The 26235-nt window shown below is 52.9% G+C and overlaps 1 protein-coding gene across 2 annotated transcripts; it reads right to left on the bottom strand.

Annotated features, from left to right (window-relative positions):
- Positions 1-4434: 4434 nt before the first annotated feature.
- On the bottom strand, positions 4435-18417 carry NFIL3 (nuclear factor, interleukin 3 regulated). 2 transcript variants are annotated; one of them, XM_039241524.1, is made up of 2 exons: positions 18331-18417; positions 4435-6270 (listed from the first exon to the last, which is right to left on the bottom strand). In XM_039241524.1, exon 2 carries the CDS (start codon positions 6125-6127, stop codon positions 4760-4762), a length of 1368 nt encoding a protein of 455 aa, XP_039097455.1. In that variant the 5' UTR covers positions 6128-6270; positions 18331-18417; the 3' UTR covers positions 4435-4759. The 2 variants fall into 2 exon arrangements, with proteins under 2 accessions (XP_039097455.1, XP_039097456.1); XM_039241525.1 differs by lacking the exon at positions 18331-18417 and adding an exon at positions 7024-7098.
- Between the last annotated feature and the right edge of the window lie 7818 nt (positions 18418-26235).

Genomic DNA, 26235 nt, shown 5'->3' with positions numbered 1-26235 from the left:
ACCCGATGTGAGACACGAGGCAATTAGGCCCAAAGCAAGGGGATCAAATACTTACTGTGCTTTTCCCCCTTTCTTTCTTTCTTAGATATAGTTTATTGTCAAGTTGGTTTCCACATAACACCCAGTGCTCATCCCCACAAGTGCCCTCCTCCATGCCCCTCCCCCTCCTCCCCCCCACATCCATGAGTCCTCAGTTTGTTCTCAGCATTCAAGAGTCTCTCATGGTTTGCCTCCCTCCCCCCCCCCCCACCATTTCCCCCTTCTTCTCCCCCTTGGTCCTCCGTCAAGTTCCTCCTAATCCTCCTATACGTGCAAACATATGGTATTTGTCCTTCTCTGCCTGACTTATTTCGCTCAGCATAACACCCTCAAGGTCCATCCATGTTGCTACACATGGCCAGATTTCATTCTTTCTCATTGCCATGGAGTATTCCATGGTATAGATAAACCACATCTTCTTGATCCATTCATCCATTGATGGACACTTCGGCTCTTTCCATGTTTTGGCTATTGTGGAGAGTGCTGCTATGAACATTGGGGTACGTGTGCTCCTATGCACCAGCACTCCTGTGTCCCATGGGTAAATTCCTAGCAGTGCTATTGCTGGGTCCTAGGGGAGTTCTAGTGTTAATGTTTTGAGGACCCTCCACTTTCCCCTTCCTTTCTGAGTTCTGCCTTGCATGGCGCTGCTAGTTAAGGCAGGTGTCCCCTGTGTTAGCAGCATGGCCCCTGATGCCACATCCCCGCCTCCGGTCTGCCAGCTCAGTGAGCTCGGGCAGGTGTGATGGGAAATTTTACCTGTCAGCTTGACTGGCCACGGGGTGCCTGGATGGAGCGTGATTCTGGGTGTGTCTGTGAGGACATTTCCGGGCACCATTAGCATTTGAATCAGAGGACTGAGTAAAGCAGATGCCCTCCCCAGTGTGGTGGGCCTCGTCCAATCCGGTGAGGGCATGCATACAACATAAAGGTGGAGGAAGGGAGAATCCCCCTCTGCCTGACTGCCTGAGTGGGACGCCACGTCTCACTGGGGTCTACACCACTGGCCCACCTCGTTCCTCAGCCTTCAGACTTGGACTGAATCAGACAACTGGCTTGACTTCTTTGGGCCTGCATCTGGCAGAGCGCATACTGTGGGACTTCTCAGCCCCCATAACTGCATGAGGCAACTGCTGATAATAAATCTCAGTCTCTCTCCGTAGATCTTTACATATAGATGCCCTCATATCCTATCGCTCTGTTTCTCCGGAGAACGCGAACTAACATTGTGCTACGTTTGCATCCTGGACGTAGGCAGAGCTCCGCAAGGTCTAGCTCCTGTTAGTGGCCTTGTGCAGGAGGCCGGAGCGCCACACAGCCCCGGGCCCGCGCTCGCTGGAGAGCGAAGCTGTGTCCCGCTGCATTCCCGCAGGCAAATCAGCTCCCCGAGCTCAGGCAGAAGGCTCTGACCGCATCCGATCTGAGGTTCCCACAGCCTCTGCCGCCTTTACAGACGGCGGCCGTGCATCCCTCCCAGATCCATCCCGGCCTCCCGCAAACCCTCACCTCACCCGCCCTCTGCTCTCCTGCCCTTCCCCACCCTTCAGCAGGGGCGGGGGCATCACAGGGCCACCTGCCCATGGCTGCTCAGCAGGCTCGCATAGCTCCCTCCCTATCAAGCCCTACCTGATGGCCATCCTCCCGGGAACTGATAGGAATTTTAGTGTTCCGAGCCTTCTGATTCTTGCTTTCGGAAAACTGTTAAAGAGTTTTTCAGTGTACAAGCGCTTTGTGTCAGGTTTTTGGAACTTTGGGATTGGGGAGGGGAGGTGGGGGCATTGCCCCACATACCGCGAAACCGAAGTGTCAGTGCAAATACACTGTTTCTTGGGTTCCTAGTGAGTGTGGAATTGGTTGCTCCTGCCATTCTTTTATTTCCTTTTTAATTTCTTTAAATGTTTATGTTTGAGAGACAGGGAGACGGAACTTGAGTGGGGGAGGGGCAGAGAGAGAGGGAGACACAGAATCCAAAGCAGCTCCAGGCTCTGAGCTGACAGCACAGAGCCTGACTCAAGGCTCAAAGTCAGACGCTTCACTCACTGGGCGCCCCTGCCATTCTTTAACATTCTAGACATCTTCCCAACCACATTTTAGATACTTGAGATTGTAAGGCATAATGACGGAGGAAGAAGGCATCCAAGTGTGTTCAGATCCAAATATTCTCCATGACAACGGATACGAGCAATTAACACGGAAGGTGCCACAGCCTCAGGCAGACCCCTTTGCTTCTGTGCTGCTCTGACAAATGCCTACTCCTTCCTTAAAATGACTCAAGTTTACCTTTCCTTTTTAAATATATATATTCTTTCAGTTTATTTATTTAAGTAAACTCTACCCCCATCACGGGGCTCAAACTCACGACCCAGAGATCAAGAGTCACACGCCCTTCGGACTGAGCCAGCCGGGTGCCACCAGGTTTACCTTTCTTGCTGTCGTCTGCTTGTCCTTGACCCCCCTTCAGCACCACACTGTACAGAAGGTTCGCCTCTTTTCAGGGCAGTTTCTCAAGGTTTCTTAATATCTGCTCCTACTTCGTGGCCGCGAGATCCTTTGGAGCCGCTAGTTTCCTTTGGAGCATTTACTCTTGCCCCGCCGAGCCCACACCCACCCATGTGTGACAGGACGGTGTCCTCATGTTTGGACACCGTTTGTAAGGACACAACCCAACATCCACTGGGAACTGACTCCCTAAGCTTGAGGGAACTGACGCTTCCCACGCCCCCCCCCCCCCCCGCAATATGTGCTTATTGTATTGCTTTTCTCCCCACTGTGAACTTGAATAGCATTATCTGTGTTTTCCTTTCACACAGGAATCTGACTTTACATTGTATCCCTATTATAATCCGCGTTAGGTTCATTTCACCCCTATCGGGCTGTCAAGTGCTTTGGGATCCCGAGTGCCACGTAATACTTCAGTGCTCTCGTGTGCTCTGCAACATTGGAAACGACATGGGCTTGCCACCGGCCTTACCCAATCTCTGATAAAATATGAAGAGATCAGGCCAAGGGCTGAGACCTCAAAGCAACCCCGTTCCTCTAGGAGCCAGGACATTTCAGGGAGAAAACTGGTCACTGTGGCCAACAGGACAGAGTGGACAGCGTGTGTGTGCGTTATTAACACTGCCTGAAAGTCAAAGGGCCACTTATTTTTTTAACGTTTATTTTTGAGAGAGAGACAGAGTGTTGAGTGGGGGAGGGGCAGAGAGAGGGAAACAGGGAATCTGAAACAGGCTCTGAGCTGTCAGCACAGAGCCCAACACGGGGCTCGAACTCACAAACCGTGAGATAATGACCTGAGCCGAAGTCGGATGCTTAACCAACTGAGTCACCCAGGCGCCTCTAAAGGGCCACTATTAAGAATATAAGGGAGTCAGCTTCTACTCAAACCAGGCAGCCGAAACGATTGCTAACAGGGATGCTGCAGTCGGGCCCCTCCCTGCAGAATGCGGGTTAAGTCACTCTGCACATGCCCTGTGTTGCCTCAGGCCCCTCCACTCACTGCGGCCGGAAGGAGGCCAGTGTGGAAAGAGGTGGGTCCGCAGAGGGCTTTCAGGAGGATAGTAGCTTTGGAGAAAGCTGGGCTTGACCGGCCTCTGCCTGGCCCCCCATACTCCCCACCCTGCAACAGCAGACATCTGGTCCGCACTCACTTCTCCCCGCAACTGCAGAACCTGGGCAAATCATCAGTAATGGTCTTATCATCCATTTACTCAGAATGACGCTTTCGTCTGGCCTTCTACGTTACAGGAGAAGCTACTATTTATATACTTCACTGGCAACCTAAAAATACCAAGTCATTGCGTATGCTCAGGCTATACATGCCGAAATAGGGTAACTGATGTGTTCTTTGGAATTCTGGCAACTAAATAAAACTGGAATTTCACGAGCTTAACTCCCTAGACTGTTAAACTTTATCACTGTTAAGATTTAGAATCACATAAAAGCGACTTCATCCTTAACCTTCACACACTCTTTGAAAAGAGCCTTTAATTAATAAAGTAGGTCAGTGACTCAACTATCCACATGAGTGTGTCATATTTAAAGACGAGATGATCCAAGTAAGGTTGATGCCAGAAAACTTGGGTTTTTCTACTTAAAAACAACAACAACAACAAAAAAGAGCGAGGAGATGTAAGCTTAAAGGAAAAGAGATAGCAGGGAGTAATTTAGTAAAGTCGTCTCCAATGCGGGAAAATTGTTAGTTGTTTCCCCTCTCTTTGGAAAGTCTCCAAACGTAGGGTAGCCTGGGCCAAGCTAGAAGAAAAACAAATTACGCGCTGAACACACATTTCGGTTTTCCCCAAGTCAGGGGAGAAAACTCCCTCGAGTGAGTAAAACGCGGAGTATATTCACATCCGCTTTTGTAAACTAAACTGCTTTCTCTTCTCCATAAGATCGAGTGCAAGGCGGCGGCAGCTCTGTCTCTGTCACCAATCCTTTATTGAAACTGGTAACTGACACACTTTATAATCGAACAACAAAAATAATGTTCAATATGTACAGCCTTTGCAACAGACTATTTGACTATACACAAGGCAGAGTGATAACACAATCTAATCTCCATGGTAACCTGTGCACAGAAAGATACCCAGCAGACAGCATGTGAACATAGACAGTGGAATGACATCACGGGTCCAGTGAAAATCCCGCCTACTACAAAACGTACTCCTCTATTGCAAACGACAGCTCTCCAAACACCCAGAGCTTTTTCAGTAGCAGTTTACCCGGAGTCGGAGGCGGAGAGCTGGTGTGTGGCTAGGAGTCTGTTCAGTGACACCACCTCTGCCGACAAGTTTGCTATCATCCCCTGCTTCAGAAACAAATTCTCGGGGTCAGACACTTGGTAGGCACCGCCCTTCAGGTCTACGACTCCCGTTCTGAAGCCATTCTGAGTTTTGCCATTCGGCTCTTTTTGATGCCAGTGTTCCGATTTGAGGGACCAATCCTGGATGTTCGTCACCTGCACTGAGAAGGGGGGGAGGGAAGGGCGCACCACGCTCGGGGCGCTGTGCTTCGCCAGTTCAAAATGCCTCTTGGGCGTCACGTCCACGGGCGAGGACGGCTTTTGCGTGGCCTCAAACTCATGATCGAACGCCTCGACTTTGATCTGCATGGCTTTGGCTTTGATGCGAAGCTTGTGCGGCAGGGCCGAGGAGTTCACTTCTGGAACTTTCACCACGGTGGCGTGCACGCGCTGGAGCTCCACGGGAGAGTGGATGGGGCCCTTGGGGACCTGCTGCTCATCTTCCCCGTCCGAGGACTTCCCCACGGCGCCGTCGTCGGCCTCCGAGGTCCTGGGGGAGTTGCTGGAGGACCGAGCGGCCTGCAGCAGGGGTGGGGAGTGGGAGTAGCCGGGGAAGGCGGCCCCCACGAGGCTCTGGTACACGGAGCCAGCCTCCCTGGCGTAGCTCTCCAGCTCCACCGGCTCTTGCTTGATGGCCTGGAACTTGCCGTCGGGGCTGCGGCAGCCGCCCCGCGCGGCCCCGTCCTGTGAATGTTCCAGCGGGGACCCCTCGCGGACGTCGGACAGGGAGGCCTGCGGGGAGTGCTTGATGACCGAAATGCAGCCGCTCGTCACCATCGAGGGCTCATGCTCGTCCGCGAAGGGGCCGGCGCTGGACTTGGACGCCTGGTAGTCTTGAAAGTACACGGCTGTGGAATGGCTGAGTTTCTGGATCTCCTGCGCGTAGGCCGCCGAGCTGATGAGCCCGAACTTCAACTTGAGGGAGAGCAGCTCGGCTTTCAGAGTGGCGTTCTCCTCCCCCAGCGCGATCAGCTTGTTCTCCAGGACCAGGTCGTTGAGCCGCCGCTTCTCCCGGGACCGCTTGGCCGCCTCGTTGTTTTTCCGCCTCTTTTCCCAGTACATGGCGTCCTTCTTGTCGTCGGGGATGAACTCGCGCTTCCGGCGGCACGCCGCCGACTTGCTCTTCCCCACGCTGCCTTCGCCCAGCAGCAGCTCCTCGCCGGCCGCCAGGTCCTCGGGGACGTCGGCCAGGCCGGGCCCGAGCACCGGCATCTTGTCCCCGCCGCTGCCCGCGTCCAGGGACGCCTGCTCCTTCTTGATGGTCTGCATTTTCCTCAGCTGCATCCGAATCACGACCCAGCGCTTCCCCGCGGTTCACCAGGGCTTTGACGACGGCGGCGGAAAAGCCATCAACAGGCTTCCCCCGGGTCTGCAGTCCGGGACAAAGCTCTCGGGCTCCGGGGTCTGTCTCCTGGGTCCCGGCCAGCCTACAATACAGCAAAGGAAAAGTTACCCATTTGTTACATGTTTATCGCCCATCGGGCGCCAGGACCCACGCCTCACAGGCAGGGCCTACGGGTCTGAACAAGGCTCAGCTCTTTCCTGGGGCGCCTGGGGGGGCTCAGTCTGACTTCGGCTCAGGTCACGATCTCGCAGTTCGAGGGTTCGAGCCCCGCGTTGGGCTCTGTGCGGACAGCTCGGAGCCTGGAGCCTGTTTCAGATACTGCGTCTCCCTCTCCCTCTGCCCCTCCCCCGCTCAGCCTCTGTCTCTCTCTTTCAAAAATAAATAAATATTAAGAAAAAAAAAAAAAGAAAAGACAAAGCTCTTTCCTTCAAGGAGCCTGCCATCCGGAAAAGGAAATAGGTAAGTTGCACAGGACAAGCCCCTGTCAGCAGGGTGCCACGCGGCCCAGGAAGAGGGAGCCGCACCCCGCGTGCCCAGGGGCAAACGGCGGAGGGCTGCTCCCGGGGCACAAGTGTGGGGCGGGGCACGTGGAGACAGGGCCTGGCGGGACGGGCAGGGCACGCCGCCCCCAGGGGCTGCAGTGTAAACCGTGCTCCTGACTAATCACAGACGACCTTTCTGTCACCGCGAGGCCAGCAAGATGGCCTCTTCCAAGGAACCTTCCCAGGCGAGCTCCCATATCCGTGAGCGCATCCTGCAGTCACACGGAATAAAATAGAACGGGTGCGAAATTTCCACCTTCATAAAAATGAGAAGAAAAGCCACACAAACCGACCGAGTCGAAGTTGTTTCGACCTGACGCTCAAGGGGACACACAGGTGTCCGGCACAGCCCTGGCCTCCCGCTGGGCCGCCGTCCACAGCCCCCCCCCCCCCCCCCCCCCCCCCCCCCCCCCCCCCCCCCCCGGCCAGGTGGCCCAGCGCCCCTCCGCACCCGGGGGCCCTCCGCACACAGCCGCCTCTCCTGGTGCACCCGCGCTACGGCTTCGGGTACCTTCTTTGTTTCTGCTTCCTTCAACCCGATTTATCAGACATCCACTTTCGACTGAAGCATCCTGAGTGCTTTTTTTACTTTTGGTCCTGAAAAGTCTGCCACAATACATGTCATTTATACAGTAGTTTGGGACTAAAATAAACAGTTACTATTCAAAGAGATTTTTTTTTTTTAAAGTACAGCACATTCTTGAAACTTGAGATTATTTTAAACCTAGAGAATATAATTATGGAAAGAATTTCTTTCCATTTTACTAATGAGTTTCAAACAAACAAAAAAAAAAACCCTCAAAAATAGAACCATCAGCTGGCTTCCTTTTCCACTGATGAGATATTTTTAATCTGAATTTGGCTTGACATGAGGTAATAAGCCCGTATTAGGTTCCAGTAACAATCCTTCTGTGGTGACTGTTGGATCTAACTGTTTCTGGACGGGGCTTCTCTGCCTAATTTCCCGGTAGGTAACGCTTTCATTCCGGACACACGGACACACAGCCGCTCATTCAGGGCTATCTGCGTGTCACTCTCTCCCGCCACATTAAAAAGCTTGCCTGTTCTTGTTTTACATCACTCTGTCTTTCTTGTGCATAGTTTTGTAATGACTAATGAAACGAAGTTTAATTTTATCAGCTGGAAAAGCCTGCCAGCCTCTTGTCTCTTTTCCAGAAGGAACAGAAAAAATGATGTAATAAGTTCAGGATCGTAAGGAGGAAGGTTTACTGCCATGTTGGTTGTTTTTTTTGGGTTGGTTTTTTTTTTTTTTTTTTTTTGGTCCATCAAGCTGAGCCAACGTGTAAACAGTCGGTTGCAATTTAGCGAAACTCATGATTAATAATACCAAGTTTCTGTGTGTTTTTGATAGTACGGCATTCACGGGGAACAAAGGCACAGAGTGTGTGCAGAGGGAAGGGACGGGGTAGAAAGGGAATCCTGTCTGGCTCTCACTTCGCACAACAACACTGCTTTCTGTAGTCCCACTCAGGTTTCGTCTTCTGACGGGAAAACCCACCTTTTCTCTACATACTGGAGGGGCTCTGCCCTGCGAGGGGGGGTTTACCCCTGCTCGGTTAGGTCCCTACCAAGTGTGGAGGCAAAGAGAATCGATGCAGGCGCAAGTGCATCGATCTTTTCCAGGGCGCCCTTCAAGTCTCCGTGGGATCCTCAGGTCATACTGGCTCATTTTTGAGCCATCAAAACATTCCTTTCAAGGATATTTTTTTCCCACCAGAGACTCACTGTCTCCACGCATTAAGAATTTTTTTTAATGTTTATTACTTATTATTGAGACAGAGAGAGACAGAGCACAAGCCAGAGAGGGAGACACAGAATCCAAAGCAGGCTCCAGGCTATGAGCTGTCAGCACAGAGCCCGATGTGGGGCTTGACCTCAACGGACTGCGAGATCATGACCTGAACCAAAGTCGGATGCTTAACCAACTGAGACACCCAGGCGCCCCTTTCCCATGCATTTAAAATGTGTCCCTTGCTTAAAAAAAAAAAAAAGAAAAGTCACATTCCTTTTACATTTGCCTCCCCGATGAGTTTCACAGCTAGGCTTTTGAAATGCCCCACCTTTCTGTCTTCGTTACTCTTCCTAAACTTTTCCTTATTTCATCATTTCCAATCTTCCTGGTCCAAAGGCTGCAAGCACCAAGAGTCTGGGGCAGCGGGGCGGCCAGCCCTCACTGCACAGGGGACACTGTCCCGCGTCCGTTCAGCAAAAGTATCCCCCTCGTCGTAACTTCCCTTTAACCCCTCGCTTCTCACCGTCCGCATGCTGGATGTCCACTTTCTCATGTCTACAACTTTGCCGGCACATCCAACACCCACAGAAAGTCTCGCTTCTTTTTCATTTTCTTCCCATTTGAATTGTACTAGAACCTGGGCATCTTCCCTCATCTGCAAATATTGTGTCTCTGGCTCCACTGGCAAACGGCCACCTGCTACCTTAGAGTGCTTGCTGTAACATTTCTTATCGAATAACCTTGCAGCGTTGGAAAGAGTTTATCATTAAGTGTGAGAAAGCAGGGGTGCCTGGGAGGCTCAGTCGGTTAAGCGTCCGACTTCAGCTCAGGTCATGATCTTGCAGTCCGTGGGTTCGAGCCCCGCGTCGGGCTCTGTGCTGACAGCTCGGAGCCTGGAGCTGCTTCAGATTCTGTGTCTCCCTCTCTCTCTGCCCCTCCCCCATTCATACTCTGTCTGTCAAAAATAAATAAACATCTAAAAAAATTTTTAATAAGTGTGAGATAATGCAGAGAGAGGTGCTGATATGCACCGTATCTTTGTACGGGTTTGTTTTACATGCCCAAATCCTCTGCAGATTTTTTCAGGGTGCAAAGTAATACCTTTGTATCCTAGCAACAAACTGAACGTAAAGGTGCCCAATTATTTTCTTGACTCATTTGCCTTATCTAAGACAGTTTTGTAACTAAAAAACTTTCTGATGTTTTTGTTTTTTTACTGAAGATGATTACGTAAATCCTAAGACATCTTACTTATTCACAGAGAGCTTTTCTTATTCATTAATTGATTTATTCAGCACACACGAGCACCAACTGTGTGGACCAGGCACAGAGCCAGGCTGGGGGCACGGGAGGGGGGAAGGGAAGGAAACAAACCCTCAGGAGTCCAGGAGCTCCCTGTCTCCCGAGGAGCCAGGGCTGGGGGGTGGGGTGCCATCACCGCAAGGGGCCTGGTGCCCACAGCACACCATTTCTGGCCCCACTGCTTTCTTCTGGGTAGGGTGGTGGCGCTTACGGAGCGTTTACTACACAGCAGGCACCGTAGCCTGGTCTCCCAGATTTCTGTTACCCTCACGATGACCATATTCAGAAGAGAAAATGAAGGCTCGGAGAAGTTAAGTGACTTGCCCAGAGTCCCACAGCTAGTGAAGTAGCCGGGCTCAGCCCAGATCGGGTCCTGTCCCCCCCCACCCCCACCCCCCGCGCCCTCTCCGACGCTCGCACAGGGTCGCTGTGTACCTACCGAGGGTTCCTTTCCTGCGTCACTCCCATTTCTGAGTAATACACACCCATTTGCTCAGTGACTTTGGGGGCAGAAAGGCACTATTAGATGCTGCCAGAACTGCCTTAACACGACAAACGTGCCACCCAGAACCCTTTTCCAGCGTCTCTGGAGCTGCTGTACATCCTGAGAGGATTTGATGAAGTGAGAAAACATTCTAAACTCTCATCTCTGCTAAAATGTTCATCTCCTGGCCTTCCTGTATGCTCAAATAGGGGAAAAGAAAAAATACAGCAAGGGCCATCGTCACCTATGATTATGTGTGTGTGTGTGTGTGTGCCACACCAGAGTGTGTCCATTTTCAACATGGAGGGGAGGTGCGTAGTTAGAACACAGAGAGACTGAGCGACTCTCCCAAGATCACACAGCACCGAAGGGCAGAGCTGGGCCTTAGAACCTCTTTATGTCCCCAAATGATGTGTGTAAGGGAGGCCTTCTGGCACAGCCATATGCGCTCAACCAACGACTTATCTCGAACTGCAATGCTTTCCCTTAGGGCTGACTTAACACCGGCTTCGCCTCTGCATCAGGCTTCCAGACCACCCAGGTGCGCCTCGATTTCCTTCTTCGAGTGACTGTCACCCACTGCGGGTTCCACAATGCTCACACGCCTGGCGTGATCAACTTCATCACACCCACCAGGTAACCAGGCTGCTCCAGACACGCGTGAAGAGGGACATGAAGGGCAGGGGACACATCATTCCAGCGGACACGCCGTCCCATCCCTCGTTCAGACGTGCCATATCTAATCAAGGCATCTTCACAGCACATCACTATACACTAGGGGTGGGAGTTCTTAACATCTGCTCAAGTCAGATGACCTAAAGGTGGTTTTTAATTAGGGCTAAAGTCTGGTTTAAAAAATTATCTGAAAGAATAAAAGTTCACAGCATGAAGTCTTACACCTCATACTTCGAGGAGCGACATTGTTGCTTATGTTTACAATGACGGAGCTACACCTTCCCTGGCCTGGCTGCACCTCAGAAAAACCATAGTCGGGGCACCTGGACCGCTCAGTCGGTTAAGCGTCTGACTCTTGATTTAGGCTCGGGTCACGATCTCACAGTGCATGGGATCGAGCCCCACGTTGGGCACTGCTGACCTCGCAGAGCCTGCTTGGGATTCTCTCTCCCTCCCTCTCTCTCTTTGCCCCTCCCCTGCTCTCTTTCTCTCTCTCAAAATAAATAAACTTAACAAAAAAAAAAAAAAAGGAAAAACATGGTTGAGAATTCAGTCTTTATGAAACGCGAAGGAAAATTTTGTTTCAAGCATCTAAAATCTTAGACGACACATTCTGTCATTAATGATTTCTTTAAAGGGGAAGTCTCATTGCAAACTGCTTGTATTACACATTTTGATTTAAAATTTTCTGTCACTACAAGATGAAATACTATTTGATGGGGGCTTCATATTTCAGAAGCATTTTTTTATAGAATTTTCTCACTTCCCTCCACTCTCTGGAGGTGCCATTTAGCCCCTCTGGGGGTGTAGCAGAGATAACATTAAAGAAAAAAATTATTTTATGTTAAATTGGAAACTGTCCAAGAAGCAGAAAAGTGCTATTTCAGTGAAAGATAAATAAGTAAATAAAGCTAACCAAGTCACAGCTCTTTAAACTATTAAAAGTTGGAAAATGTGAACCTACATATTTTGCGGTGGGTAGAGTCACGATAAAAAATGCTTTACTCCTTTTCATGGGTAAGAATACAATCCAGTACTTAAAGCAGAGGTAGAACAGGAAAAGAACGCACACAAGCCATCACGGGGAGAATGGGGGATGAGGAAACTCTGGAGGCATTGAACGTGCAAGAGGATTTTCTCCGGCTGAAAAACAAAGGCTTTTTTTTTTTTAAAGTAATCTCCATATCCAGCGTGGGGCTCGAACTCACGACCCCAAGCATGCTCTACTAACTGAGCCAACCATGCGCCCCAAAGACATTTTTAAAAAGATATTTACTTCTTTACTTTTAATTATCTTTAATGTTTATTTATTTTTGAGAGAGAGAGAGAGAGAGAGAGAGCGAGAGCGCTCAGGGAAGGGATAGAGGGAGGGGGAGACACAGAATCCGAAGCAGGCTCTGGGCTCTGAGCTGTCAGCCCACAGCCCGACAACGCGGGGCTGGAACTCAGGAACCGTGAGATCATGACCTGTGCTAAAGTTGGATGGCCACCCAGGCGCCCCAAGGGCTTTTTTTTTTTTTTTTTTTAATAAAACTATGTTAAGCCGCTCTAATTGCCAATGAAGTGCCTCCCATTCAATAATATAATTCCGTCTCCAGTAACACTGGACTTTAAGCCTAACATTAGAGAAATGTGTACTTGATCCAGATATGGGCACACACATAAAGTGGCTCTCACACCTCGCCAAAGTCGGTCCTATCACAGCAACAGATTAACCTGCTTTTTCTATTCAGGCGCCTCTGTAAGTTAATGTGTCCAAACCTGATAGAGTTTACCATATGTGAAAATATTTCAACTTGCTTGCTCTCTCATCCTCAACGAAGACTGCTTAAAAATCAGATTTAATCGTAATAAATAGGGCAACAGTGCATTTTGTGAAATGCACTCTGAAAGAGTACAGCTTGATACTCTTAGAAAAGAAGATGGTGTTTGTGACTTAGCGCATAGTAACAATACGCTGACGACTGTGTGCAGAGACGCTAACATGTACAAACAACTGAAATCCAGATTGCTCTCACTGAAGAGGGGGAGGAATCTGGCGGGGGGCGGGGAGTGGAATGGTAGAGCATTTATTAAAAGCTGCAGTCACTTCGAAATGGGGACATTAGTTTCCTTGATACTTCCAAAGATAATTGATGGGTCTGACAAGTGATCTGAAATTAGGGACACAGGCAATCTCGCGGTAACCCCCTTATAGGAGATTCTGCCGCGGGCACGTGCGGGGTGAATGATGATGGCAGAGAAAGTTCTTGAATGTCTGTAGTTACACTGAGGAGCCATTCCAGTTCTCCTCGGCTTGACTTTTCGATTTCTTCTATTTAATTTCACTTTCTTGGCCAGTGATCAAGATGGTTACAAATGTCATTTACTTTACTCTGTGCCTTATGAATAGGACAGATTTTTTGAAGTGTTTTAGTGTTTACTTGAAGGCTACTTAACTGCAGTTTCAGATCCTTTTTAAGCATTGATTGATAAAAGACACCATGTTCTGATAACTAAGAGCCTTATAATACAAAGATCATTCTGATTCCAAAGAAACTGAATCCTCAAAACACAGATTATTATGAATGGCATCCAGAAAATCCCTACTAAACTCTCTTATCATAAAAACAAGCTTAAGCTCTCTAATTAAAACCATATGAAAAACAGTATTTTTTTTGAAACAGTATTTTTTTTAAACTACAGGAAAGGTATTTGCAAAGAAATATGAGAGGTAATTGGGGTTAGTGGTAATACAGATTCATTTTGAAACTGAAAAGCTCTTATGTAATGTCTGCGATCAAAGGTCAACATCTTTCGACATTCTCAAAGAGTCCGATCTGGATAAAAATCAACTCAAATATAATTTAGGAGAACAACAGGATATCAAACAATGCGTTGATGCTGTGAAACACCGGCATACCTTAACAAAACCCAGAAACACATATTAAAGGAAACTTCGGTTACATTGTTTCTGTCATATTTTGAACCGAATCCCAAGCTGCTCTCATTCCCTCAATACGAATTAAAAATAAACAACTCCTCACACCATCGCTGCCATCTGGATTACAATGGAAATAATGAAGTATGTGTGATTTTAGCACGGGTAAAAATAAAGCCGAGGCTCTATGACCGCACCTTTTCCATTCCATGCCCCGATCGCATTCGCGTCTCGGAACTGACTACGGACCAAGGCAAGGTCAACTAGAAACATCCACTGGGCCGGTGAGTCAGGCGGTTGCTCAACACGGGAAAGCGCTCTAACAAAGGGTTTTTAATTTTCAGGCTGTTGCATCACACCGATGTTATAATTGCCCCTTCGCAAAGATAAGCCTTTAACACAGAAAAGGAAATTGTTTCAAAAACTACAGTGAGCTTGCACTCGTACTCTGGGGAGGAAGAGAGACCAGCCCGTGCGCAGGCTGTTGGTCTGGGCTCTGCGCCTCCACTCGCTCACCTATAAAATGGGGACAGCGACGGAGCAGAGCACAGGGACCAGGCCCATGCAGGGGTAGGGTCTAGGAAGGATTCGCTCTTAATTCCATTTCTGAGGAGTGAGCAGCAACAGGGCCACGAGGAGAATGAGGACTTCCAGGCTGTTGCATTCTCGCATGATCTGCCCTGTGTCGATCGGGCGAAATCCTCGGCATTAATCAAAAGGGCGGAGTGTCAGCAGAGTCACGGGGACCGGCCCTGGTTCTCAGCCGCGCAGGCTGCACACAGTCCTTCCTGGACGTCTCATCTGTGGGGTCCCACCAGCCTTGGCTGGTCTCAGACCACAGAAGTCCAGAAGTGGACGGTCCAGGCCAAGGAAAACCGTCACAGAGAGAGGTCAAGGGAAGTGGAAAAAGCCACGCTGTGTGGCACTCTTTACATCATTCTCCCCGCGCCCCCCCCCCCCCATCTCACCTCTGTGTTCCTTCTAACACTTCCCCAAAACATTAACCCAATGACTTGGGTGGCTCTGCAATACCATCAAGAATTCCTTCAAACTTAAATCAGCACTGAACGCAACGGCACACAGTTTTGGGGGGTGGGGGGGAACCAACATTGTTAGAAAACCTATTCCAAGAAGGGTCTTTAATTACAGACTTGAAGTTCAGTCCTTACTATTATCAGAAGGAGATTCAGGCAGAGAATAAACTCAGGTGAATACCTTTATTCAACCAAACAAAACAATCTGGTTTCTGGTCAGCTGCACGGAAGAAAGCGGAGCTCCTCGCAAGTACCCACCGGACAGGCTGCATTTCCTCCGTTTACCCCGGACACCCATGAGATCCCAGCAGCTCCCAAAATCACAGGCTGGGGGCTTGCGGACCCAGCTCTTCTGGGCCTGCACACAGCGCTTTGCCAAAGCCGCCGCCCCCCCTACTGACAGTGGCCTTGGAGCTCGGGAGAGAAACTGGGGGCGGGGATGCAGGGTGTGATCCCACAGAAGAAACTTTTCAGGAGAGCTGACTGCCGGCGAGCACCTGTGATGCCGCCCCGGCCTCGCAAACCCCAGAGGCCCCTGCGCCGGGACCAGAGCACTGTACTCAGTCTTACAGCAGCACCGCGCCGTCTGCGTGGGCGTGCTGATTTCTCTTTTATTTTGAACTCAGGGGATTCAAGTTCTTTCTTCTCTAGCCTTTGACCGCAAGAAGTAAAGGTTCAAAAAAAGCGCGCGCGCGCACACACACACACACACACACACACACACTCGACTAGCCACAGTCAGGCCGGGGCGCTCCTTTCCACCGCCACCACCCCTGCTGGAGCGCCCCCACCCCCAGGGCCTGCGGTCTCTTGACATTTGGAGGGTTTCTAGGTCCTTCTCACTTCACGAATCCAGAAGCACTTGGCTCCGGCTCCAAAACACAATGAAGCTCCAGGAACAAAGGTATCTCGGGGGGAAGGCAGGGGGCAGGCCGCCAGAGCTGCCGGGCCGCCGGCCTGCCCGCCCCTCGCGCCGCGCCCCGGGGGCCCCTGGCTGCTCCCCAGCTCCGCTCCGCACCCGCCGCGGCCCCGCGCCGCTCCCCTCCCTCCGCCCCGCGTAGCCGGGGCGCACCCGCACTCCCGGACCCAGGTCCCTCCGCGGCCCCCGCGCCGCGCCTCCCCGGGACCCGCCCCCGCCGGGTGGGCGGCGCAGCGGGGCCTCGGCTCTGCCAGGACCCCCGCGCCAGAACAAAGGAATGTGGGGAGGGGGCGCGGAGGAGGCGCGCAGGCCGCCGTGCGGCTCCCGCCCAAGCGCCGCCTAGGGCGCTCCCGGGTCCCGACCCTAGGCCCCCCCAAGCGCCACCCCCACATCCCAGCCCCCCGCCCGGGTCCCTCTAGGGCCCGCGGGCGCGAGGGGCGCGTCCCCGGAGGTCGCGATCGGAAGGTGGCGCTGCGCGGTCCCCGGCAGGCCCGGGGCTCCGGGCGCGAGCTCCAAAGTAGGTCGGGGTCTGACACCGGGGCGGGTCGGGGGGTGGGGGGGGGTGCCTGGAGCGCTATCCGCCTCTTGGAAAGCAACTGCAATATGATCTGGGGTCATATAATTTATTCCAAGGATGAATCTCTGTAACGCGCCCCCCCCCAAAAAAATACCCCAAACCCTGCCCTTTAATTATTTAAATGTTACATCAGGAAAAAAAAATCTGACATATATACCATCATATAAATATATTCACACATAATTACACTACCCCAGAGTGCCGGAAGAAATGTAAAATCTGGGTACATTATATATTCATACATCCTCACTCGACTAAAAACTAGGGTGTCTACACGAAAATGCAATCTACTAACCTATATCTGTTTCCCATAAATCATATCTGGTCTGGAGGGGGGAAAAACCACGATGTGAAATAAATACTTGTGACCTCATTCGCTGTTGTTATTTACAAGAGCCAGGACCAGAAGATGACGCTTGGCCATCCCCTGCCGTTCTCCGGGAACACAGCACTTTCCTAAGTGTCCTTTATAAAGATAAATGGGAATCGGCATCCAGCAAATCACCGGGCTCTGCGAAATGCGTTCCTAAAAATACAGTCTTATCAAAGGTCTCCCAAGGCGTGAAGTTAAAACTACAGCAAATGGCCTTGAACTTGTATTTGCACACAGCCCTGGAGAAAACACCAGAAATAGCATTGCGAGGCCACAACTGTCCAAACGCGATAGGGCTAAATTTAGAGGGACGCACATTTCATTTAGGGCAAAAGACACACATTCAGCTGCAGGAGCTAACTCGGTGCCTTACCCGGTTGACTACTTTCCTGTTTAAAATATCCTTAAAAAAAAAAAAAAACAAACTGTGACAGTGACATTTTAAAGGCTGACATTGTCCTACTTTCTTTGTAGCAAGATTATAAAATCACGTAATTAGCTCCCGCTTCCTATGCTGACTGCCAGCAAATTCGGCAGTTACATAATGCAACATTTCCAGGAAACTATTATGTGATCTGTCTTGTCGTGTCTGAAAAAGCAACGACAATAAGGTGAGAAATGGGGCTGACGGAGTGGAACGCATTAAAATCACGAAGGTGGGGAGGTGGACGCCACCATGGTTCGCCCCAGATTTACGCCTAACAGCTCGGAACACCTAAGGGGCGGACCCCGGGAGGATCCAAGACCGGAGCACACCCCGAGGGACTCTGCACGTTTGGGGGGAGGAGTGGTTATTTATTTATTTTTTTTTTTTTAAAAATCTCTCTCTATCCGGGACGCGGTAGAGATGTCAATAACGACCTCCTCTCCAGCGCCGCGCTCCAATTTCCGAATCGCGACACACGTACGCGCACACCCCCGCACGGGCTCGTAACGCGAGCCGGTATCTCACCGCGGGCAGGTTATGCAATCCGCGCAAGGACAAACCCTACCACCTTCTCCGGCGCCGCTCACGCGCGCTGACGACAACCCGGCTGGAAGACGTCGGTGCAGACGCGGCCCCCGACACAAACAAACGCGGCGCACGCATTCCCCGAATGCCGTCGCGGTTCACGCCACCGGCGCTCTCCCTCAACAAGGAAACCGAGGCTCGTCGCGTTCACGCTGGCCCCCCGGCCGCCCCCCGAGCGCCCCCCGCACACACCCCGCCGCCCGGCCCGCAGCAGGGGCGAGGCAGGGGCGAGCGGGCGCGGCGCTTCCCGCCCGGCAGGGCTCAGCCTCCCCGGCGCTCGGCGCCACCGAAACACCCGCTCTCCCGAAATCAGGAGACATTATGCAACAGCGGCGCGGGGGGAGAGCGGCGCCGGGGCGCTGCAATCAAAGCGGCCCCTGACGGTGGCGAGGCCCCCTCCCGACTCGGCGGCAAAAGTTTATGTAACGAACGCCCCGCGCACACCCGCCGCCGCCGCCGGCCGCGCGCCCCCGGCAGCGGGCGGGGAGAGCGGGGCGAGCGGGGCGAGCGGGGCGCCGGGCCCGGCCGGCGGCGGTGGGCGGAGCGCTTACCGTGTTCCTGCGCCCGGGACGGCGGGGCGCCCGGGCGGCCGGGAGCGGGTGCGGGAGGGGGGGGTCCCCGGGGCGCGCGGGGCTCGGGCCGGGGCTCCGGGGCGGCGGGCGGGCGGGCGGCGGCGAGGGCGCGGCGCGGGAGGCGGGCGGCGCGCCGGGTCCGCGGGCGCCGTGGCCGCGCCGGGAGATGTGTGTTAGTAGGTCAGTTCCGAGCGCCGCGCTACGTCGCCGCCCGCCAGCCTCGCGGTGACGGGCGGCCGCGGCCCCAATCGCCGCGCCCGCACCCGCCCCCGGCCCGCCGCCAATGGCCGCGGCCGGCGGGGGCGGGCTCTCCGCGGCCCCGCCCCCGCCCCGCCCCGCGCCGCCCCTCCCCGCGCCCGCTCCCCCGCCCGGCCGGCCGCGTCCCTCCCCGCGCCGGGGCCAGCGCCGCCGCCCGAGCGCCGCGAGGACCCGCGCCCCGCGCCCGGCCCCGGCGTTGCGCAACGGCCGGCTCTCCCGGGGGCAGGGGGGCTCTGGGGAGGGGCCCGAGCCCCCGAGCCCCCCCCCCCCCAGCCGTCCGGCTCTCCCACCGCCGCCTTCGCCCCCTGGCGATCCGCGCTCGCTCCCAACGGCGCTTTTTGTCTCCCCGAGCACGCAGCGGCCCGGCTACCTGTTGCCGACCGCACCCGGGCCGGGGCTGGGGAGGGGCGCGGGCGTGGCGCGCACCGGGGGCGGGCGGGGGCGAGGGCGGCGCTGGCGGGCGGCCAGCTCGCGGCGGGGCCGGCGGGGGGCGCTGCGCAGGCGGCGGCGACAGTGCCCCCGCGCGTCTCCGGGGAGCGCGACGGCCGCGGGGGGGACAGCGCGGCGCGCACCCCGCCCCCCGCACGACGGGGCGAGGAGGGCGCAGGCGGGGTGCGTGCGTCAGGCGCCCGGGGAGCGAGGTCCGGCCGCCGCGGGGGCGTCTCCCGGGGGTCCCGGAGCCCGCGGCGCGCGCGTCATTTTCTGCCCCTTCTCGGAGGCGGTGGTCTCGTCGCCCAGATTCCCGGGCCGCGTGCGGGGCGCGAGGGGGCGGCAGAAGGGGCGCCGCGCGCTGCTCAGGCGTCGCGCTGACGGCTGTGAAGGCACGTGGCGCCCAGAGCGCGGTTACGAACGAGGTGGGGGGGTCTGCCCTGCGAGGCAGCCATGTTCCTCACGGTGGCGCACGGACCTGCCCAAGTGGGGGGCGTGGCGGGTGGGAAGGACCTCGGGCCCTGCTGGGGCTGTGCCGGAGCCGGACGCAGGGCCTCTGTGACCTCCCACCCTCGTCCCGATGACATACTGTTTTAGGAAGAAAAATTGGAACCAAACCCCGAAGTAAAGAGAAGAGTAGGCCGAACCCCCACCCCACCCCGGCTCCCCCGCTCTCACGTCACAGCCACGGGCACCCAAAGGGCGATGCTGAACCGGGTCGATCACCCACCACCGGGTCTGGGGAAAGCCTCACGTTTCCAACCGCTCTGCAAGGACAGGGCTGTGGTTCAGAGCACACGCTTGCTCACAGCTCGCCTGGTCAAGTGTACACTTACCAGCAAGGCCCGGACAATTTAGACGTGCAACACGGGTGTTAACAGCCTGCCCAGACCCACCGTCCCAGGGGCTCCCCAATTCAAGAAGCACCTCCCTCGACGGCTTTTGAGTCTGTCCCTCTAGTAGACTTACTCCGGAGAGTTGACTCTGCTGACGAAAGTGAGTCTGGATTTTGGTTGGTCATTTCCACTTTTCTCATTGGTTACTATTGTTTCCTTTCTCCAAACCCTGGCAATGCCCGTTGCAGTTCGAAACCCTCCCGCCGATGAAGGGAAAGCCAAATCCTTAAGCCGCTGCCTTCTCAGGGATAGAAGTACAGCTAGCTCCTTCTAGAAGGCGGGAGGCACCCCGCAGCACCTCCACTACCCCGCACCTCCAGCACGCTCTCCACAGTTCTGCTTTCTGAACAATTTCATAGAATCCCAAAGCTGTTGCAGAGTGAGTAGGAAATGGTTTTATAGAAGGACAGCTTCAAGAAAGGTAGATAACATGCGTGGAGTCACCCAGAAACGGTGGGGGTGTAGAGTTCTCTGAACTCGGAAACTGGTTCTTTATGCTGAATCTTGAAACCTGAGGCTCCTTGCATAACTTGGGGGCGTTCTAGCTTGTGCCCGTGTCATGTGTGTGCATCGGTGTCTGTCCTCACCCTACTTGGAAATCAGATGAAGTGTAAAAGATGTCGGAGATACCAGCTTAGAAAATAACTCTTTAGCTCCTCCTGGTGATTGGTAAACCACCGAACAGTACTCTGTCCCGGTTACCCAGAGGTGGTGGGTCCAATATAAGGTGCTGGAACATTCACAGAATAGGCAGGCACTTGCCGGTGAACATAAGTAAGTGAAGCATAGAACCTAAGACATTGGAAACAAATTAGGGCAGGTGGGGAAGCTTCTAGAAAGACATCAGCATGTGCCTGACTGTAGAGCGAGGCTGTGACCAGGTCTCTGGGAGGAGGGGGAAGACGGTTCTGGTTGAAGACTGAGGTTCTCAGTCTCTCCGTACTTTGGGTGGGGGGTGCCAGGGAGGAGGAGGCAGGGTCTGTGATAGCAGCTACGGGCAGAAGACAGTTGACCACATTCAGCCTCATCTCATTACACTCCCAACATCCTTTGTGTTTGAGCAAATATAAGGAGAGCAGAATGGCCACGAACGTGGCCTCTCCTTCCTGAGACGGAAAGGTCCTTTGCAGAACACGTAGAGCTGGAAGCCGGAAGATACCTAAGCAGCTATGTGTGTCCCGAGGTCCTTTCTCGGGGCCTCTCCGGGGACGGGTGGCTGCAACCTCGGATGCCTGGTGAGAATTCAGTTAGGTGCGTGTGGCCTGTGGCAGCCGGAGAGCCACAAATTGTGCTTCCGCGCTCGTGGGTTGTTGCAGCCGGGGACACAGTGACAGGGCCCCACGCTCCAGTTTTTCAAAAGCGAGTAGACATTTAGTTGTTTTTTTGTTGTTACTGGTTTTTTGGTAAAATATCCTGTTTTTTTCCAGTGTTGGCAGGCAATTGGTTCAAAAAAGAAAAGACCCTGAGCCTTGGCGAGCTGGGCACTAGACAGGCTGTGCCCCCTGACCAAGTTCTGCAGAGCTGCCCAGGGAAGCAGCCAGCAGAGGCTGGAAGGCAGGCCCCTGCCCGGTGGCCCCGCGTGGACAGCTCCCGCGTGTCCGTTCTAGATACCGAATTCTGGATTTCTTTGCGGGGAAACCTTCCGTAGCCGAAAAGGCTTTGGCCGCCGCCGGGGCCCCAGAGCCCAGGGCCACAGTCTTCCCACCACGCTGTGCTTACCGAGGGTCTGGTGTCCACGTTTTTAACCCTCCGAACACGAGGGAAAACAATTTCTAGAAATCCGTAGATTCTAGTTTTGTTTTGTTTTCAGGTCGGGCTTTAAAGAGGGAGGTCGCGTGGCACCGACTGGCCTGGCCTGTCACCCAGGGGAGGCCTGCCCACACCCGGCAGCATGCGATTTATGCTGGTATTTCGCTTTGACCTAGTGAGTCATTGAATGTTTAGGCAGAAACTTCCTGGAATGGTATTTCTTTCACCCTTGTTCTCTTTGTTTTCTTTGTACACTTTATGCCACTTCCAGTCACTGGGCTCTCTCCTGCCCTTCCCTGCTCTGTCCCCTTTCTCCTGGTGTGTTGACCTGTATTCTTCTTTTGTATTTTCTTCTCATTTGTCCGTTTTCCCATTGGCCTTTCCCCAATCACCAGGTCCTCACGACTCCTCTGGATTCCTTCCTCTACCAAGCTCCCACCTCCCCTGCTTGCCCCCCGCCTCGATCCCAGCCACAACCCAGACATTGCGAGGGTTTAAAATTTCCACGCCGCCTAACCCAGCTCCTGCCACATGGTTCGACTGGCAGCCGTTCCATTAGCTTGCTTGGCCTTATTATTCAAAAACTATTTTTTGTAGGAAATTGGGTAATAGATGATGGCCAAATGACACTCCCCCGTAGAAGCATGGGGGCTTTAAAGTATGAGGCGAGGCGTTGAAATGTTTCCTATTAAATGACTGTTGCTCAAGCTAAGAAATTAGATCTCTACACTGACTACATGATTTCCCCAGACAAAAGCAGCTGATGGCCTGAATACATTTCAAAGCATTTCCAGAAGACCCAGGAAAACACCAGAAAGAGGTGGTTTTGCAAAAGAAGATGTTGCAAGCCCAGCCTTGTAAGAACCAAAAAGTGTCTTTAAACTTGGCCGACACTGGCGTACATTTCAGTTCGCATTTTTGTTCACTCTGATTAAATGGTGTGTGTGAGCAAAGGTGTCAAAATAAAGGAAAGTCACAACAAGGCAGGCAGGAGCCGGGGGTCCGGTAAACACAGCAGGGACTTCAGAAGCGGCCAATTGAGTTCATTGCAAAATCCCGAGTGATGGGCCAAGTGCTGTGGCAGCAGTTAGCTGGCCGCGGGGACACAGGAGGGTGACAAGAGTGTGAAATATAAAATTGTGAAATGCGCTGTAGCAAAAAAGCAGTTTACTGAGAATGAGGATGACACATCCACACTGCAATGCAGCTCCGGTCCCTGAGGCCAACCTCATCGAAGCATTTCTGCAAAGTCCTGCACGGGTGTCCTTTGGAAAGAGCCACGGTGGCACCCAGGAGGCTGGGGTCTCCTGCCTTCTTTCCCCCAGACTCATGAGGGGAATCACTTCATCTCTCTGGACTTCATTTCTTCGTCTGCGCCTGGTGGAGCCGAACCAGACCCAGCAGTGCCCCCCCCCCCACCGCCCCCGGCACTGCACTGGGGTGACTCTTCAGAAGGAGCCGCGAGTGCACGGCACACGAAGGGAAAGCTGCACATTTGGCATTTACGGAGCAGCTGGTCCCTGTTAGCGCCGGCTCACCCGTAACCTGCACTTTGCCTAATGACAGCATGTGCGGGAGGAAATTACACCCTGAAACGCACACTGATGGACTTAGAGACAGAAATGGTCTTCCGTAGGTGTGGTTTATTGCAGCAAGAGATTAAAATGAATGCTATCAGTTTGGTAAATGCACTAAGAAGTCCGGAAATTGGGTGCTTGACCACATTTCTGGTCTTCTGAGAAACTTCCAGGCTCTGAGCAACTGAGCAGAAGTGCCTAAGATTATTGCCCAGCTCCTGCGTGTGGTGATCTTCTCAAGCAGGGCAGACACCTGTGTGAAGGGTCGCCACGTAGGTGTGCCGTCCCGACGACGCCGGAGCTGGCTCTCAGGGGGTCCTCACCTGGGGATTGGGCGGGAGAGCCCAGTGGGGAGGAGCAGACACTGGTGTGTCCCCGTGCCAGCTTCTCGGCTCACGAACTGTGCACACAGGACAAGTTACCTTCCTTAACATCTCTCTACCTTGGTTTCCCCTTCTGGCAACCATTGATAATAATAATGTCCATCTCAGGGTGCCTGGGCAACCCAGTCCATTAAGCATCTGTCTCTTTATTTCGGCTCGGGTCACGATCTCACGATTTCTGAGTTCGAGCCCCCCGTCAGGCTCTGCACTGGCAACACAGAGCCTGCTTGGGATTCCCTCTCTCTCTCTCTCTCTCTCTCTCTCTCCTTCCCTCCCTCTCTCTGTCTGTCTCTTTCTCAAAAAAAATAAATAAATAAACTTAAAGAAATAGTAATGTTAATCTCAACAAGTTGTTCCCAGGTTAGAGTGAACTAAGATCTACTAACTGCTTAGGGGAGTACCTGACCTGAGATAGTGAGATGTGTTAGGTATCATTGTTAACCCAATAAAAAAAATCACCCTGCACGAGGGAAACAGTATCATTAACCAAAAGAGTGGGTGTGCATGTGCACGTGGGCACGTGTGTCAGTGGGTGTGTGTGCACCTGAGTGTGCGTCCCTATTGACATGGGCAATGAATAGCGTTAGGGTGTCAGTGCCTCGTTCAAGGCGACAGAGCCAGTGGGTGCTCATGCCTACAGGAAAGCACCCCAGAGGCAGCAGGGGACAAAGGGCCACCATGTGAGGGCCTGGGGGCCGGAGCGGGTGGAGGGGGCCAGGCAGCAGGTCTGGCAGGGCCGCTGCGCGTTCTTCAGGCAGGACCGAGGCTGCCTCGAGCAACACGGTCTGCAAAAGCGACACCGTTTTTAACACGTCTTTACGCAACACGTCACACGTGCAGCCTCAGCATGGGGAAAGTGGCTGAAGGCCTGGACCGCACAGCGTGGCGGCCCCTGTTGGCTCGGGAAGCTGGGGTAACACGCCACCTGCTTGGCTCTCCCCGCCTCCCACCTGCTTGTCTCTCCCCGCCTCTCTGCCCGCACCTCCTTTCGCTTCCTGTTGGGAATGTACCTCCGGAGAAAGCCTCAGCGCAGGCCCTTTGACTTGGGCTCCAATTTCTAGGAATCCCACACAGCCGGTTAGTTTCTTTCTTCTAGAAATTGTAGAGGGTGTAAAATGCAGCAGTATGGCCCCAAATAGGTTGCTGATAGGATGCGCATCACCGAAATTAGCAAAGGGGCACGAACCAGTGAGTTCTTGCAGAGAAGCTGGTGCCCGGGGCCCTTGTCTCTGACCAGGGAGAGCCGCCGTTCACACATTCCAGCAACGTTGTTTCGTTTCTAAATGAGACTAAAGTTTCTTTGGAAAGCGGGTGGGCAGCCACTTTTTTGGAGTGTATGAGATGCATTCGTTACCTTTACAGGAGCAGAGTCAGATAGTGAGTATCTTTTGGTGATAAAGGGAAACATTTGGAAGAGCAGATTCGAAAGGAGGACTTTCTTGTTACGGAGAAGTATCTGTTTTGACCATTGAGTATTGGAAGAGCATTCTTTTCCAGGACGAATGTAACCATTTACTTAACAGTGAGACAATAAAGCTTTTGTATTTACATACGGAAGTCAACAAGGACACCCATTATTTTTGACATCAAACCTGAGCAGTGAGGCAGGAAAAATGCAGATCATCATTATGACAGGGAAGATGTGATCCAGTATGTTCGCACGCCTAAAGGAGACAGGAAGACACGAGAATTAAGCAGCGTGGCTGGAGAACAATTTATAATTTATAACTTATTTATAAACGGCGGCTTTCCTGCATCCGGGAGGCAGGTGGAACGGAGCGGCTGACCCCCTCTGCCCTGTGACCCACACTCCTGCTCCTCTTCCCCGCATGTGAACTCGGGGCGCCCATCCCGCTGCCCTCAGAGGTTCCCGGGGTCACTGTAGTTGACTCCCTCCACGCCGAATCCCACGCTCATCCCTGTAGCCTCCCGGGTTTTTGGGATTTGCAGGCGTCACATACGTTCACAGACTTGTTTGGAGGTTCGGTGGCTGTGTGACACGACTCTGGCCAGAGAGACGGACAAACGCATACATGTCTCCTGTGTCCCTTTCTTCCTCCCTTAAAAACGGGTGTAATACTGGGAGTGCGGTGCCCGTCTGACGGGAGGGGAAAGGTCAGTGTCAGCAACTGCTTCCCGTGTCTCTGAGCTTCTGGAATGTGCAAAAAACCAAAGTCGGGTTTGGTTAGGCTACTGTTGGGTGAGTATTTTGTGACCTACAGATTTTCATTTGTATCTGAACAACGTGGAAAGTGTAACATAACGTGTCTGGTGCCTAAAGGAGGCGTAAATGTCAGCTCCTGTTATTACATTTTAAAATATTATATTTAAAGTACAATTTGGCAAAGTGTCTGATTCATAATTAAAAAACTTAAATAATTCATGCGATAGCCAACAAAAACAGGTACAAACTGATCTACGTAAAGGAAACTATTAAACACTGATTAATGACATAACAGGGGACGCATAAGTGAAGAGATTGAGCACGTTTCTGGACTAAAAGAGCCGATATTATAGTGATGACAATTATCCCCAAATTAACCAATAAGAATAATCCCACTTAGTCAAAATTACAGTGGGTATCCCGAGGAA

The sequence above is a fragment of the Hyaena hyaena genome, unplaced genomic scaffold (assembly GCF_003009895.1).
Source record: "Hyaena hyaena isolate Hyena2069 unplaced genomic scaffold, ASM300989v1 scaffold_194, whole genome shotgun sequence".
In the NCBI taxonomy this organism is placed as follows: domain Eukaryota; kingdom Metazoa; phylum Chordata; class Mammalia; order Carnivora; family Hyaenidae; genus Hyaena; species Hyaena hyaena.
This window is presented reverse-complemented; position numbering and strand designations above follow the sequence as displayed.